This window comes from Pholcus phalangioides, unplaced genomic scaffold, assembly GCF_987345545.1.
Source record: "Pholcus phalangioides strain wild (caught in Gottingen) unplaced genomic scaffold, Ppha-v1.0 ptg000010l_1, whole genome shotgun sequence".
Taxonomy (NCBI): Eukaryota; Metazoa; Arthropoda; class Arachnida; order Araneae; family Pholcidae; genus Pholcus; species Pholcus phalangioides.
Window position 1 is genome coordinate 21,994,515 of NW_028301603.1, and position 13,464 is coordinate 22,007,978.

The 13,464-nt window shown below is 32.8% G+C and overlaps 1 protein-coding gene across 1 annotated transcript in view; it reads right to left on the bottom strand.

Annotated features, from left to right (window-relative positions):
• The window catches only part of Tbcd (tubulin folding cofactor D), a 35,343-nt gene that overhangs the window by 16,814 nt on the left and 5,065 nt on the right, over nucleotides 1-13,464 (bottom strand). Inside the window, exons 2-6 of the mRNA XM_089237909.1 lie at nucleotides 12,264-12,442; nucleotides 3,794-3,932; nucleotides 2,701-2,911; nucleotides 1,345-1,579; nucleotides 435-583 (exon numbers count right to left, since the gene is read on the bottom strand). Of these exons, the coding sequence (XP_089094035.1) occupies nucleotides 435-583; nucleotides 1,345-1,579; nucleotides 2,701-2,911; nucleotides 3,794-3,932; nucleotides 12,264-12,442 (913 nt within the window). The remainder of the gene's footprint in view (nucleotides 1-434; nucleotides 584-1,344; nucleotides 1,580-2,700; nucleotides 2,912-3,793; nucleotides 3,933-12,263; nucleotides 12,443-13,464) is intronic.

The following is a 13,464-nucleotide window of genomic DNA, read 5'->3' on the forward strand; positions in this document are numbered from 1 at the left end:
TATGCATATTTGTCATGTTAATTTTTTTTCCATAGCATTTACTCAAATCCATTTTGATTTGCAGAGTGCTTAATTTCCCGCCATTAACAATTTTAGAAATAATTGGCAACTTTTTTTAATACTTGGCATCACGTTTAGTGGCAATCTACGATTTCTCGTATTTGGAATCCTGATTTCTCGTATTTTTGTTGAGAAAACATGACCAGCTTTGGATTGTTAGGACTAAGCAATTTTTCACTTTCACGAAGCACAATTCAAGGATTTATTTTTTATTTTTCTATAGAAATACAAAAAGTCTGGTTTCCAACCAGATTTCATTACGCCTAAGAAACTGGAAGGCTTCTGAGTAAATAGGAAACGTTGCCACTCATGCTATAGACACAATCAATCTTAGCAAGTTGAACTTATATGAAAAACAGAATGTTAACTATAACCTAGTTCTGCCAGAGCTAGACATCCTCCATGCCAAGCACTATCACTTTCTCTGGGTGTGAAAAGATCCATCACAGAGGCCACTACATCATCTGCAAGTTCTTTTGGCAATCGATCAGTGATTCTTCCAATGCCCTTTGCAGCAGACCACCTACGTATACATTAAAATGCAAAAGTAACTTTTTCTTATCTAAAAGAATAGAATTGGTAATTCTATTGGCTTTTAGAATGGAAAAAGAAAGAATATGGATAAATATAGCTTAAAATGGATAAAGAAGAAATTAAGTAACAATCAATCTACAATTACTAAAATGTATCTTGCAAACACATTTGATGGGGGAATTTCTAACAGATTTGTTGTATTTAGATCCAAAAAACATTAGCTTATCTTACGCAGTCTAACAAATACAAAGGTCACAACAGAAAAATGCCCAATCGGGTGGCTGAGAAAAGAAGCCCATAAAAAATATGGATGTAGAATACATATCTAAACTATATCAAAAAGTACAGAAACCTAATAAGAGCAATAAAAAGCAAATAATTCAGATAAAATATAAATATACTACCCATAAAAAATTATGGTAGTCTTATGTAAGTTTAGTTGATCTATGAAATGATTTCGTTTATATATTTACACTTTATTTACAATGGATAATATTTGCATAACACAAACGGGAATGCTGGTAGAGAAAAATGTGGCCCGTGCAAGGCAAGACACAGACACGCGTGGCGTCCGTGAGTAGGACAACATCAACCATCAACAACCAGAGCCAGACGCCTTTGACTCTCGATTTCTGTTGTAATGCCACCAGCAGAAAATAGAATAATAATTACACAAGCTGGGAAGATACGCCAGCACCATCATGCGGGCAGCACTACATAAATATGGAAGCTCTTAAAACAGTAAGTTACCTTAAAACAGTATCCTTGTCTCGTAAACCTACTAGCAGTTGTTCAATAACATCTTCGATTTCATCTGGAATGTCATAATTCTGCTCAGACTCATCATCTTTATCACAACCTATGTCTGATTTATTGAAAAACGACTGAACTTGGCCTCTGTCTCCACTTCCCAAGTTATCAAGAAGGCAACGAGTTCCTCTGTTATAACGCCAATTTGCCACTTTCATTTTTAAAAAACTTAGTCCTGAAAAAACAAAAGTAAAAAAAAAGTAATAAAGAATCGTAAATAATCATTAAAACAAAATCTTTTATTCAAATTAATCATAATTTCAGCAACATAACCAGACATCTATGTTTATATTGCTTTTTAAAACCTGAAAAAAGCAACAAGATTAGATTAGATTTTTAGCATATTGACGCAAGGACCAATTTGGTCAAACTACACCAAAACAATGACAATATAAAAAAAGGAAAATTGTCCTTGTCATGTCAAGAAAGTAGGTCTACGTAAAACAATGACGTGGATTGTAAACTATATGTAATTGTAAAAACCAATGGCTTTGATGAATTTAAAAATGTGAGATGCATCGCAATGGTCATTTAAAATGTCATGAAGTGAAAGATGACTATGACCAAAAGCGGTCATAAAATAATGACGATGATGTGAACAAGTAAAAGCATGAGCAATGGTCAATGGACTTTGACAATGAGGGCATTCTGGTTGACTCTCTTATAATAATAGATATGATTGTGTAAGGTGACTGTGTGTCCTATGCGTAACCGGGCAAGCAGAACTTCCTCCTTTCAGTTAGTCCTGCAGCTCGAACGCCAATAGCCAAGTGTGGGCTTGATGACATGTAATTTATTATTTACTTGATTATTCCAATGATCCTGCTAGCGCGATGCATCACTTCTTGGAGGATTGGGAAGTGGTCACTGGCAGGGACCAAAAGATTACTGTCAATGTTAGTTGTTGTTCGAGCTGTTGTGTCTGCTTTCTCGTTGCCCGGTATTCCAACATGACCTGGTATCCAGTAAAATTTTACTGTGGTACCATGATGACTGAGGTAATGTAGTTGATGAAAAATGGTATGAATGAATGGTGAGTGTGGAAAGTGAAGGAACACAGTGCTTTCAATGCGCTGAGAGAGTCACTATAAACTATGCATCGTCTGTGGCGTTTGCATCGTTGCAGAATAAATAGAGAAGGTGTCAGGTAGTTTGAAAGATGTCTCCTCACAGCAGATGTAGGCACAACTGACATGCCCAGGGCTCTTGGAGCCATCTATATATATGGGGAAGTACCAGTTGTATCTACTCCTGTGCCTAAAGAAAAAAGCAACAAAATGAATAATGAAAACTAACCGATTCTTTGGGCTAATTTAAGGAACATCTTTCTGACAATTGTGCTACTACTCTCACTGAATCCTTGACTGATAACATTTTGCAGCACGAGTAATCCAAAGTGCTTCATGTCTTCTCTTTTGCCTTGTTTGAATATTAAAGCCAAACTTGAAAGTATTCCTGCTTGCAAACTCAATCCAGACATTGTTTGGCTGTCTGTATTCTTCAGAACCTATGGAAATCGAAAAAGAAAAGTTTGAATGATCAAGTAAAAGTTTTGTAGTTTTTAACTGCTTCGACTCAATAACCTTCTTGTATGATTTTTTCATAAAAGTTTATGATCACAAATTAAGCTCCACAATTGCTGAAAATTTTCTTAGTTCTTTTTTAAAACAAGTCCAGTAGATATTCTGCATCCACCATATAAAAGAACCACTTCAGAGCACTGAGAACCAGAACACATCAATATTACCATCATGCTGTGACAATGCCACTGACAAAGGTTGGTGATGCATACTTTGAGAATCACCTAGTTTTGAATGCATACAGAGGAAATCTTAAGCTGTCATGGTTCTTTATATGCTGCTTCTTTGATGCTCTGCTACCCATCTTGGAACTGCCATGGACAATCATGATTATAGGTTTGCAGGGAACAAGTAACTACCATTGTTGTCTGTTGTTTTTCTTGATAGTGTTGTGGGGGGGGGTCCAATTACCTTGTGGTATTGTGCTGATAGGAAATTACTGATGTACGAGGTGTATGGAGTCAAGTGATTAAGTTTATTTACCATACTATCAGTGTGTCAGAAATACCAGCTTCGGCCATAATTCAAAAAAAAAAATTCCTGGTTATAGCTTTAGTTTACCATATGGCTTGAAATCATCTTTTCATAATTTCTATTTAACAAAAATGACACCAAAATTCAATACTACTGAAATTGAGGAAAGTTTCAAAAAATCTTCCAATACTTTTGAATAAGGAATTCTTTTGTTAGCACAGATGGTGCTGACAAAAAAAATTCAATACTTTGTAAACATTTATAATAGTTTTTTAATAACTAATTTTCATAACATTTCTAAATAAATGCTATATCTTATAAAGAATATATTGTACCTGCATGCACCACTCCAAGTATTCTTTCATATACAAAGGCATAACATCAGGTCGGATAATAAAATGAGATGATAGGAAAGCAGCAGCATCTCTGGCCTTATCACAGACACTAAGATATGACTTCACCACATCCAATATTCTTTACAGGAAGAAAAAGAAATCACATCATTATTTGTGTTGTTTTATGCAGACACATGCAAGGAAAAAACATACATGGAAATAAGTTTAACTGGCCAATTCTGATAATTTGCTAATTGGCAAAACGATTGCTTCAGATCATTGAAATTTATTTGATTAAAATTATTCATTGCCATTCCTCAAAAGTTTAATTTTTTTGAAAATTACACCCACTATATGTCCAAATATTTTAGGCGAAGAACCCACCAAATTTTTTTGTCACTGGTCGAACTACCACGTGATAAGAAATCTTGTCAAGTGACATCTCTGGGTTGGCTGAATTATATTGCGCCAAACTGAAGCTGTGTATGGTTTGAGAGTAATTTTCGCAAATTTCGTGTATTAGATAATACAAAAATTTTCAAGTCATAAAATCATTTCAATTTTTTGTTACATTATTTCCCATTTGAAATTTTATTATTTAGCTCCAAAATTATATAATTCACTACCACTAGAAATACAAAATATACCCACGCAGGCAGCATTTAAAAAGTTATTATTTAAATTATTAATTTCAATAGACAATGTAGACCCTTATTTTGACCTTTAGGAGCAATAAAATTTATTCAATTTACCTTTGCTACTTTAATTATGCATATTTTTTCAATTGAAAAAAAATTGTTCTTGTTTGTGTTTGTCTATATGTATGTGCGAGTTTCATTTTTTTTCATATATGTTTTATCTAATGTTTTGTTTTATTTTACATTTCTTGCCAAGCATTAAGAACTTTGTCTTTTTTGTGTTGTGTATGTTTTTTCATTCTTGATTTTTGATCTTTACGTATTTTTTTATTTGACAGTGATAATTTTGTCTCTTTTATATGTGTCTATGTGTCTTTTTTTTATGTTTCTGTTCATGTCGTATGCTTTATATATTTTATTCATTATCATGTAAATTTTCAATCACAGCCTCTGGATGATAAATATGTTTTTTTTTAAACTAATCTAAATCTATGTATGTTGGAAATGAATAAATTTGATTTGAAAAAAATTAGTTCAGAATTAAGGAAATACATCATAATTAAAAATGAATTCCAATGGAAAGCACTATGCACTCCAAATGAGAAAAGCAATAAATGCCACCAGTGCTAGCTTAACGCATGGATGCATAAATTGCAATATAGCGATATGGCCAGAGTTGGTGTTGGGTGAAGTAGCTTAACGCATGTGGCCCACCTGGGCATGGGAAGGGCCTCAGAAAAATGAGAAACAGTTGAATTTTTCAAGAATTTTCCAGATAAGGCTTCAGGAAAATCCCTTGGCCCGGGGGGTATGATGCTCTTAAGATGGCGCTGCATGCCACTAGAAAAAATTAATTTTTTATAGGTATTTTTTAATAATTATTTTTTAATTACAAGGCCTTCTTATAGAATGGATTTGTTCTTGTAGCATACACACGTGAGCAAATTCCCTTCTTTCAGTAGTTAAGTTCCAGGTCACTATTTTCAAAGTGCAGATGCAAACTGTGAGCCATTTCCCCCCATAAATTGGCCTTTTGATAAAAATGAATTGTGAGTCGCAAGGCATATTTTCTTGTGATTTTTCAATTGTCTCGAAAGTCTGCATCAAAACCAGTAACTGGTTTTTATGAAGAAAGAATACATGATTCAGACCAATAAATTCTCAAAGGCAATGATGAAATAAGTGATTAAGTATTTCAGCAACCAAGATACTGGCCTGAAGTTACAAAGTGACAGAGCCAATGAAGAGAATGATGAAAGCTCTTAATGAAAAAATAATTAACAAGTTGAACAGGTGCTTTTGTACAGGAAAAAGTTTCTATTCATTAAAATATCACTAAATCAACATACTTGGGGTCTTATACACCCTGCATGCATATTTGTTTTTTATTGGACTGAACACAACACATAAAACATACAATCGAAACAACTGAGAAACACAAAAAAATACATTACAATGACGCAGACACTCTGTGACCCCAAGGGACTACAAGTCCTTCCAGTGGGTCAATATAAATTAGATTCAAGAGTTAATTGGATATTGAAACAGCCTTGTTAATGTACTAATTGGTTAAATATTTTATAAAGTCGTATTTATATTTTTAGTTTTTTCCCCTTTTCTTTTAGCTGAAATAAAGAAAACATACATATATATATATATATATACGTATAAATATAAACAAAAAAAAATTCTTCAGTTGGCATACACCGAATTCACTTTACGTATGGTCATATAATCACATGTATTTTTCAGTTGATAGCAGGAATAGTTATATTTTTGAATTTTTTCCCCTTTTTTTTATAAATGATTTATTTTGTGTTATTTTATGACCTATTATTGTTGTAGTATGGATTCAAGACAAGTGTTTATCTATATATATAAAATTGATTTTCTGTCTGTGTGTGTGTGTGTGTGTGTTCTCTATACAAATCTACAATTTTAGATCGATCGTCGCCAAATTTTGCATATATACCAAATGGGACCCGACTTGAACGATAGGCTACTTTAAAATTTCGTCAGACCAGGGCAAATGCCCCAAATGGGCAAAAAACTGTCGGGCAACAATGGTTTTTGGGCCTCAACAATCACTTTCCGAACATTTACTTTGGTTACTGTGGTTCCCTAGCAATGCGTTTCAGACATGTATATGCCTTTACAACGGTTTGTCACTTCTTTAATCCTGTTAGTATATGTATGATAGTTTATACCTTTATAATGGTTTGCCACATTTTCAATATACTCTCAGTAATGAGGCTTTTTGAATAGACGTCATAATAATCATCAGCATCACTCTGAGAGTCAGGAAAAGGGTGATCCTCATAGAAATCAGTGCTAAAATTGTCGATTTTACTGTAGAAATGCGGAAATTAGTGGGATTTTCCGCCCCATCAATAATTTTAAAAATTGTATTGAATTCTCGATTTTTGAAATATTCAGTTCGCTTAGAGATATACGAAGCCCAGGAGATTAAATATGAAGTAATTAGCCAAACCTATACTTTTATAGGGGGGGGGGGGATCAAAATACCTAGCGCCCCTTAAAAAAAGAAAAATATACATTCATTTCTGTGTAAATCTAGATTTGTTTATTTCATGAATCGCGCAGGTCGCCATATTGGTTAACTTGGACACAGTTTGTATGTCCCTCAAGAAAAAGAGAGGGAGATATCACGTGATCCAAAAAAGCCTCATTGAAGAAAACCCGGGCAGCGCCGGGTATTATAGCTAGTTGAGAATATAAATATATTGTGATTGGATCTAGTGTTATTATTTGTATGATTGATTGCATGGTATAGCTCATTATTTTTTGTGCTGTATATCTATAACTCTTGGAATACATTTTATTTGTTTTCGGCATTTGATATATGTAATTCAATCTAGATGTTCTACTTTGTTTTGTTTCTAGCCTTGTTTGACAATGAAAATTTTATTAGTCTATAAATATAGTTCTGTCTTATAGTTAGTTTGTGACATTCTGTTGCATAATTGTTTGCTGTGTTGTTTGTTATTCGGGACCTTATTTTATTATATATATTATCAAGCTTTTGTATATTTGTTTGATAAGCACCTCCCAGAGCAGTGATTGCATATGTTACTATTGAGTATATCCAAGTATAAAATAAATCTTTTAGAAAATTACTGTTGATTGTGTTTTTTAATCTATATAAAATGGAGAGCATACATTCTTAATTTTTTAATTATTTTTTTACATTGTGAGTTTCATTTTAGGTCATCTTGTATTATGATTCCTAGGTAGTTGTATTCCTGAACTCTTTCAATTTCATGGCACTTGGATTGTGGAATATATTGGCATGGACAGTGATCGTGGATTTATATTTTTGTTAAATTATTTATATTTCTTGTTTTCAAGCATATGTATTTTGTATATTTAGTTTATTTTTCTTAAGCCAATTGTTGATTTTGAATAGGTCCTCTTCAACTTTATTATTAAATTTGTAATTTTGGTATCTTCAACGTACAGTATTATGTAGTCAGTGAGAAATCGCCTTTCCATTTATATTCAGTTTGAATATGTCATTTATACAAACAAGAAACAAAATCGGCTCGAGAACCTATCCCTGGGGGTGCTCCTTTTTTTACTTCTAGAAATTTACTGATTTCTTCACCTATTTTAACTGCTTGTTTTCTATTAGAGAATATGTTTTAAATCAGTTTAATGTATTACCTCGTATACAACCTCTGACAATAAAGTTCGGTGAATAGTCCTGTAACATTAACGTAGATGAAATGTTAACAAAGGTTACCTTACTGTCCTTCAAAATAGTCACCTCCCATTACTATGCACCGCTGAGATCTCCTATACATGTCCTGGAAACTTTACAAGAAGTCTTCTTTTGGGATGGAGTTCAAAAGCCTCCTCACATTTCATTGGATGTCAGGAATATAGTCAAATCTCTTTCCTTTCAAAGCGAGTTTGAGTCGTGGGAATAGGAAGAAGTCTGGAGGATTGAGATCTGGCAAGTATGGTGGATGTTGAATTTGCACCAACCCCTTTTTTGCCAGGAACTGTTTGATGATATTGGCTGTGTGAGGGCCAGCATTGTCGTGAACAAGAAACCATGAACCTTGTTGTGCGTACTGAGGTCGTACCCTGCGTAGACGTTTCATGAAACGGGCCAAAATTTCAATGTACCTTGCAGCATTCATCGTCGTTTCCTCAGATAGAAATTCCTTGTTGATTTTCCTGTTCTCAGTTAAGAACCAACGCACTAAACAAGCACTTTGTAAAACAAGTCTTTCACGGAACACAAACAACACTCAATTGAACAACGGTGGCGGCAGATGTCAACACCTGCCACTATGCATGTGCAGTGTTTTGCTTCGCCAGTGTTGCCAGATCGGCCGTTCCGACTTCATTCACCGAACTTTATTGTCAGAGGTTGTATATACCAGCTAATGACAATTTCTTTGTAAGTATCACTAGATCCACAGTCAAAAGCTCTTTTTAAATCCAGAAAAACCATTATTGAATATTTATTATAGTTAAACCTGGTGTTCAAATAATTACTTAGTTCTAAAATGGCCATTTCTGTATTTTTACCTTCTTGAAACCCATATTGGTTAGGTGCTAGATAGTTCTGATAATTTAAGAAACTTATGAGCTGTTTTTTCATACACTTTTCTATTACTTTTGAAAAAATCTGAAGAATTGATATAGGTCTGTAGTTCAATAAGTTATATGTCTCTCCTGTTTTATAAATGGGATGTACAATGGCATATTTTAACTCCCTATAAAAGAATCCATTTAGTATAGATGAGTTAATTAGGGCTTTTATTATGTCTATGTGATAATGGGTGATTATTTTAAATATCTTAGGGGTTATTTGATCGTATCCACTTGCTTTGTTAATCTTTAATTTTGTTATAATCTCCTTGATCTCATTATCATTAATTTTGAAAAAAATACATCAAGTTGTTATAGTTATTGTTTGCTTCTCCTCACAATTATAATCTGTACCTGATTCCATTTCTTCTGTGTTTCTTGTTATAAAGTTCTCATTGAATTTTTTTGCTAGATGTTTATTGCTGTCAGAAATTGGAAGTGTATTGTGTGTTACAATTTTATTTAGAATATTGTGATTTATACATTTCCATTGCTGTTTTTTGTTATTTCCACATAGCCTAAATGTATCTCTAATATGCTCCTGTTTTATTTTTTTAATATACATTTTCAGATCTTTATTATATTTCTTGTATTCTAATTCGTATGAAACAATATTTGGGTGTTTTTTATATTTTTTTGTACAACCTTTCTTTGTAATTTATTCTGTTTACTATTTTGTTATTGATACAATTGTTTTTGCTTTTTTAGGGTTTCTTTTTAACTTTCTTTGTCCAGAGATTAGAATTTAATGTTATAATATCCAAGAATCGTTTGCATTTATTTTCTAGACATCTTTCCTCTAGGACACCAACAAAATTTATATTTGCAAAAAAACTTTGAATTTATTATAATTTATTACATTTAAATGTTTGTCTTGATCATTTTTTTTCTCCTGGTTTCTTTTGTAAAAAAATTAATAAATCCTATTACTGGATAATAGTCTGTTATTTGAGTTTTGTATACCAGAAATTTTTGTGTTTTGTTTATTTGTGTTCTGTAAGAACATAATCTAAACATGTTTTAGATTCATTAATTTCTCTTGTATACTATTATGAAGGGGTACAAATCCGTTTATTGCAATTATATCAAGGTATTTTGAAGTTTCATTATCTAGGAGGCTATGTAAGTTTATATTAATATCTCAATTATTAATGTATTGTTTTTTAATTTATGTTTGCTTCTAGTTCTTTATTAAAAAATTATATATTATAAGAATGTGAGAGGTATAATAATAATATATCAATATCATATAATCTGGGAGTCCAATACATAATTCTTCAGCTGAGACAAATTTTAAATGGTTTTTCTTTACAGATTTGATTTTGTTATTGATATGCATAATTACACCCGCCCCCTACCTGATCTACAGATAAGTTTTACAGTTTACATAACAATGGTAGTCATTTGTATTTTTAAAGCCTGTGATATAGTAGTTGAATATTTCACCATCTTCAATTCATATTTCGCTTAAACATATAATATCTATTGGTTCGCTTAATGTTCTTAAAAAATATTAATATGTTGTCGAAATTTGCCCTTTCTTGTATTGAATATGCAAAGCTTTTGAATATTCAATAGAAGAAATGTTAATGATTTATCTGTTTTTCTATACTGATTGATGAATTTGTTGACTTTGCTGATTTCCTCCAGCGATTGTTTATCTTGATTCTCAAAGAAGTTCTCAGGAATTATTGACATTTGCCTCTAACTTATTTAATTGTTCTTCATTTAGTAGGCTACTCTAATTACTTTTGTACTATCGTCTCTCCAGAGAAAAATGTTTCTTTCCTTCACTCAGGCAAATTGTATTTGATTCTTGTTTTATATGGTTAAGCATTTATTTACATAAATTCTGGTGTCTCGAAAAACCTCATTTATCTTTTCTGCAGTAAGATTGACTCTTGGCTTTTTGTAATCAAATTTTTTTTGAGTTTTTGCTGTTAAATATGATGATGATTGATTTTGGTAAATTTTCATTATGTGTGGGAACTCTGCGTGCATTTTCAATTTCTGTTATTTCATGGATACCCAACGGTGTCTTTACCGCTTGTATTAATTCATTAATTAAATAAAGAATTCAATGTGAGCCGATCATACTGTCATACAGTAATAATTACTGTATGGCAGTAATAAATAGTTATAAATTATTTATAACACAGTCAGGTTAAACTACTTTTATCTTGAATTTATGAGATTAGTAACAGCTGAAGATTGATAATTTAAAATACAGGAAAAACAATTCTCTTGTACATATGGAAAGGTATAGGTATATATTTCCATATATCCTATAGGTATCTATCTGAGACTATTTGCACAGTTCATGGGCAAAACTTAGAATAGGCAAAGCCCAGGAAAACTTGCAGGAAGAAAAGTGTGATGAGAGGACATTACTTACACCTATCAAGTTAACCCCTCATTATACAATGCCTTGTTATAACATGCATTTAGGTATTTCACTTTTTATTAGAACTACAGTTAAAAATTTAACTCACATTACAACCTAGATGAAGTCGTCAGCTACATCAGGGCCTGACAAATTGGATACAAAATTAAGTGCCAGCTGAATTTCTTGGGAGCCAAGCACATTTCTTTTCGAGAAAAACAGTTTAAATTAATCAAATCAAGAAATTTTCTAGCTATTATGACAAGGTCAGCTTGGGAAGAAAAATTAGTTGTTTCTGCCGGGAATCAAACCCTGGACCTCTTGCAACTTGGGCAAGCACACTCTCCATTATACCAAAAGCACTCACCATTGTATAATAGTGAGTGGGCTTTCCAGATTGCAAGTGATCTAGGGTTTGATGCTCGGCTGAGACAACCAACTTTTCTTTTCCAAGTTCTCCTTAGCATGATAGCCAGAAAACCTCTTGATTTAATATGTCGTGGGCAAAGAAAACCATAAATCTCTACAGTTCAAAACAATGTTTTTTTAGGACTTAATAAATTTCTTTCCATGTTGGTTAATATGCTTACAAAAATTTTGTGCTGTCCTCTGACTTGAATTTATCAAAAACATCTGGAAAATTTTAGGTGCAAGATTTTTGGCCATGCAGACCTGTCACCTGGGATTTTTCAAGTCCAGGGTTATATCATACTGCTACTTTGTTTCTCAAAATGTGTGATAAAACAAGCATTTTTACTTTGTATACAATATCTATAGATATAAAATCACAAATATAAAACAGAGCTAATGAAAAAATTCTTTTTACCTTTTCATGACAGATTTCCCTTCGATAGGATCACTAGTGTTGTCAAGGCGGCTCATGTGGAATGGAATCATAACTACTATGGATAGCCATAACAACAGCACGTAACGTGTTTCCCATGTATTACAATCGGCAGGATCTTGTTCTTCAAGAAAACTCAGTGCCTCCTCTAAATCACTGACCTGAAATGTATTAAATCCTTCTGTAAATTAATTGTTAATCCAAAAAAATGTGCTCTCATCTATAAGTTATTATACACATTTTTAATGGTAGACTTAGCAATTTGTCACCTGATACATAATTTGTCACCTGATACATACAAAATTTTGCATCTCTCTGTAATATATGTACGTATGTTTATTCATTATGCATGTATTGGTAGTGCTTGACAAATCAAAAACATTCAGAAGCCAGCCGAATTTTTTAGGAGATAAACCTGGTTATTTTTTCACTCAAGAAAAATTGTCCTTAATAGCAGTTTCAGATTTCTCAGGTATTTAATGGCCCCCACACCCTTCTCTGTATGAAGACAAACTGCCATGAAACTAGAAAATCTTGTACCGTCAAATTTTACAATCCCAATATTTGATAATAATAGCACATCTATAAATTATTAAAATTAAAGTTAAAGCTTCATTAAGAAATCAAGGCCAGGATGAAACATATAGCCAACTGGATTTCAATCCATTCATTTCATGGGCCCATAATATTTTGCCATGATCAACAGCATGCATCGCACCTTAATAATACTGACTCTGAATAAACTCTTCATGAATCAACCTAAAAAAAGGGCAACTGGTTGGAGGAACATCTCTTCCATCATCAACTGGATAGAGATGCCAGTTCATTACAGTAGAGCAGTGATTCCCAACATGGGTGTTAACACCCTCTGGGGGGGGGGGGCGATGGAATGTTCCGGGGGGGGGGAAGGTAGAAGCTACAGGTATAACATGGGATCCGATGGGTTCGATTGCATTGGGGGGGGGGATGGGACAAAAAAGATTGAGAAACTATGCAGTAGAGCCTCAATAATCTGAGGTAGATGGGACAGAGGCCAACTCGAATTATCGAAAAAGTTTAATTATTCAAAAAACAAATTTAAAAATGCTTTAAACATTAGTTTTACTTAAAAAAGACAAGCAATAACGGTACTAACATACTCACTGCATTTTTACACTTTAATAAGATATAGATGTCATACACA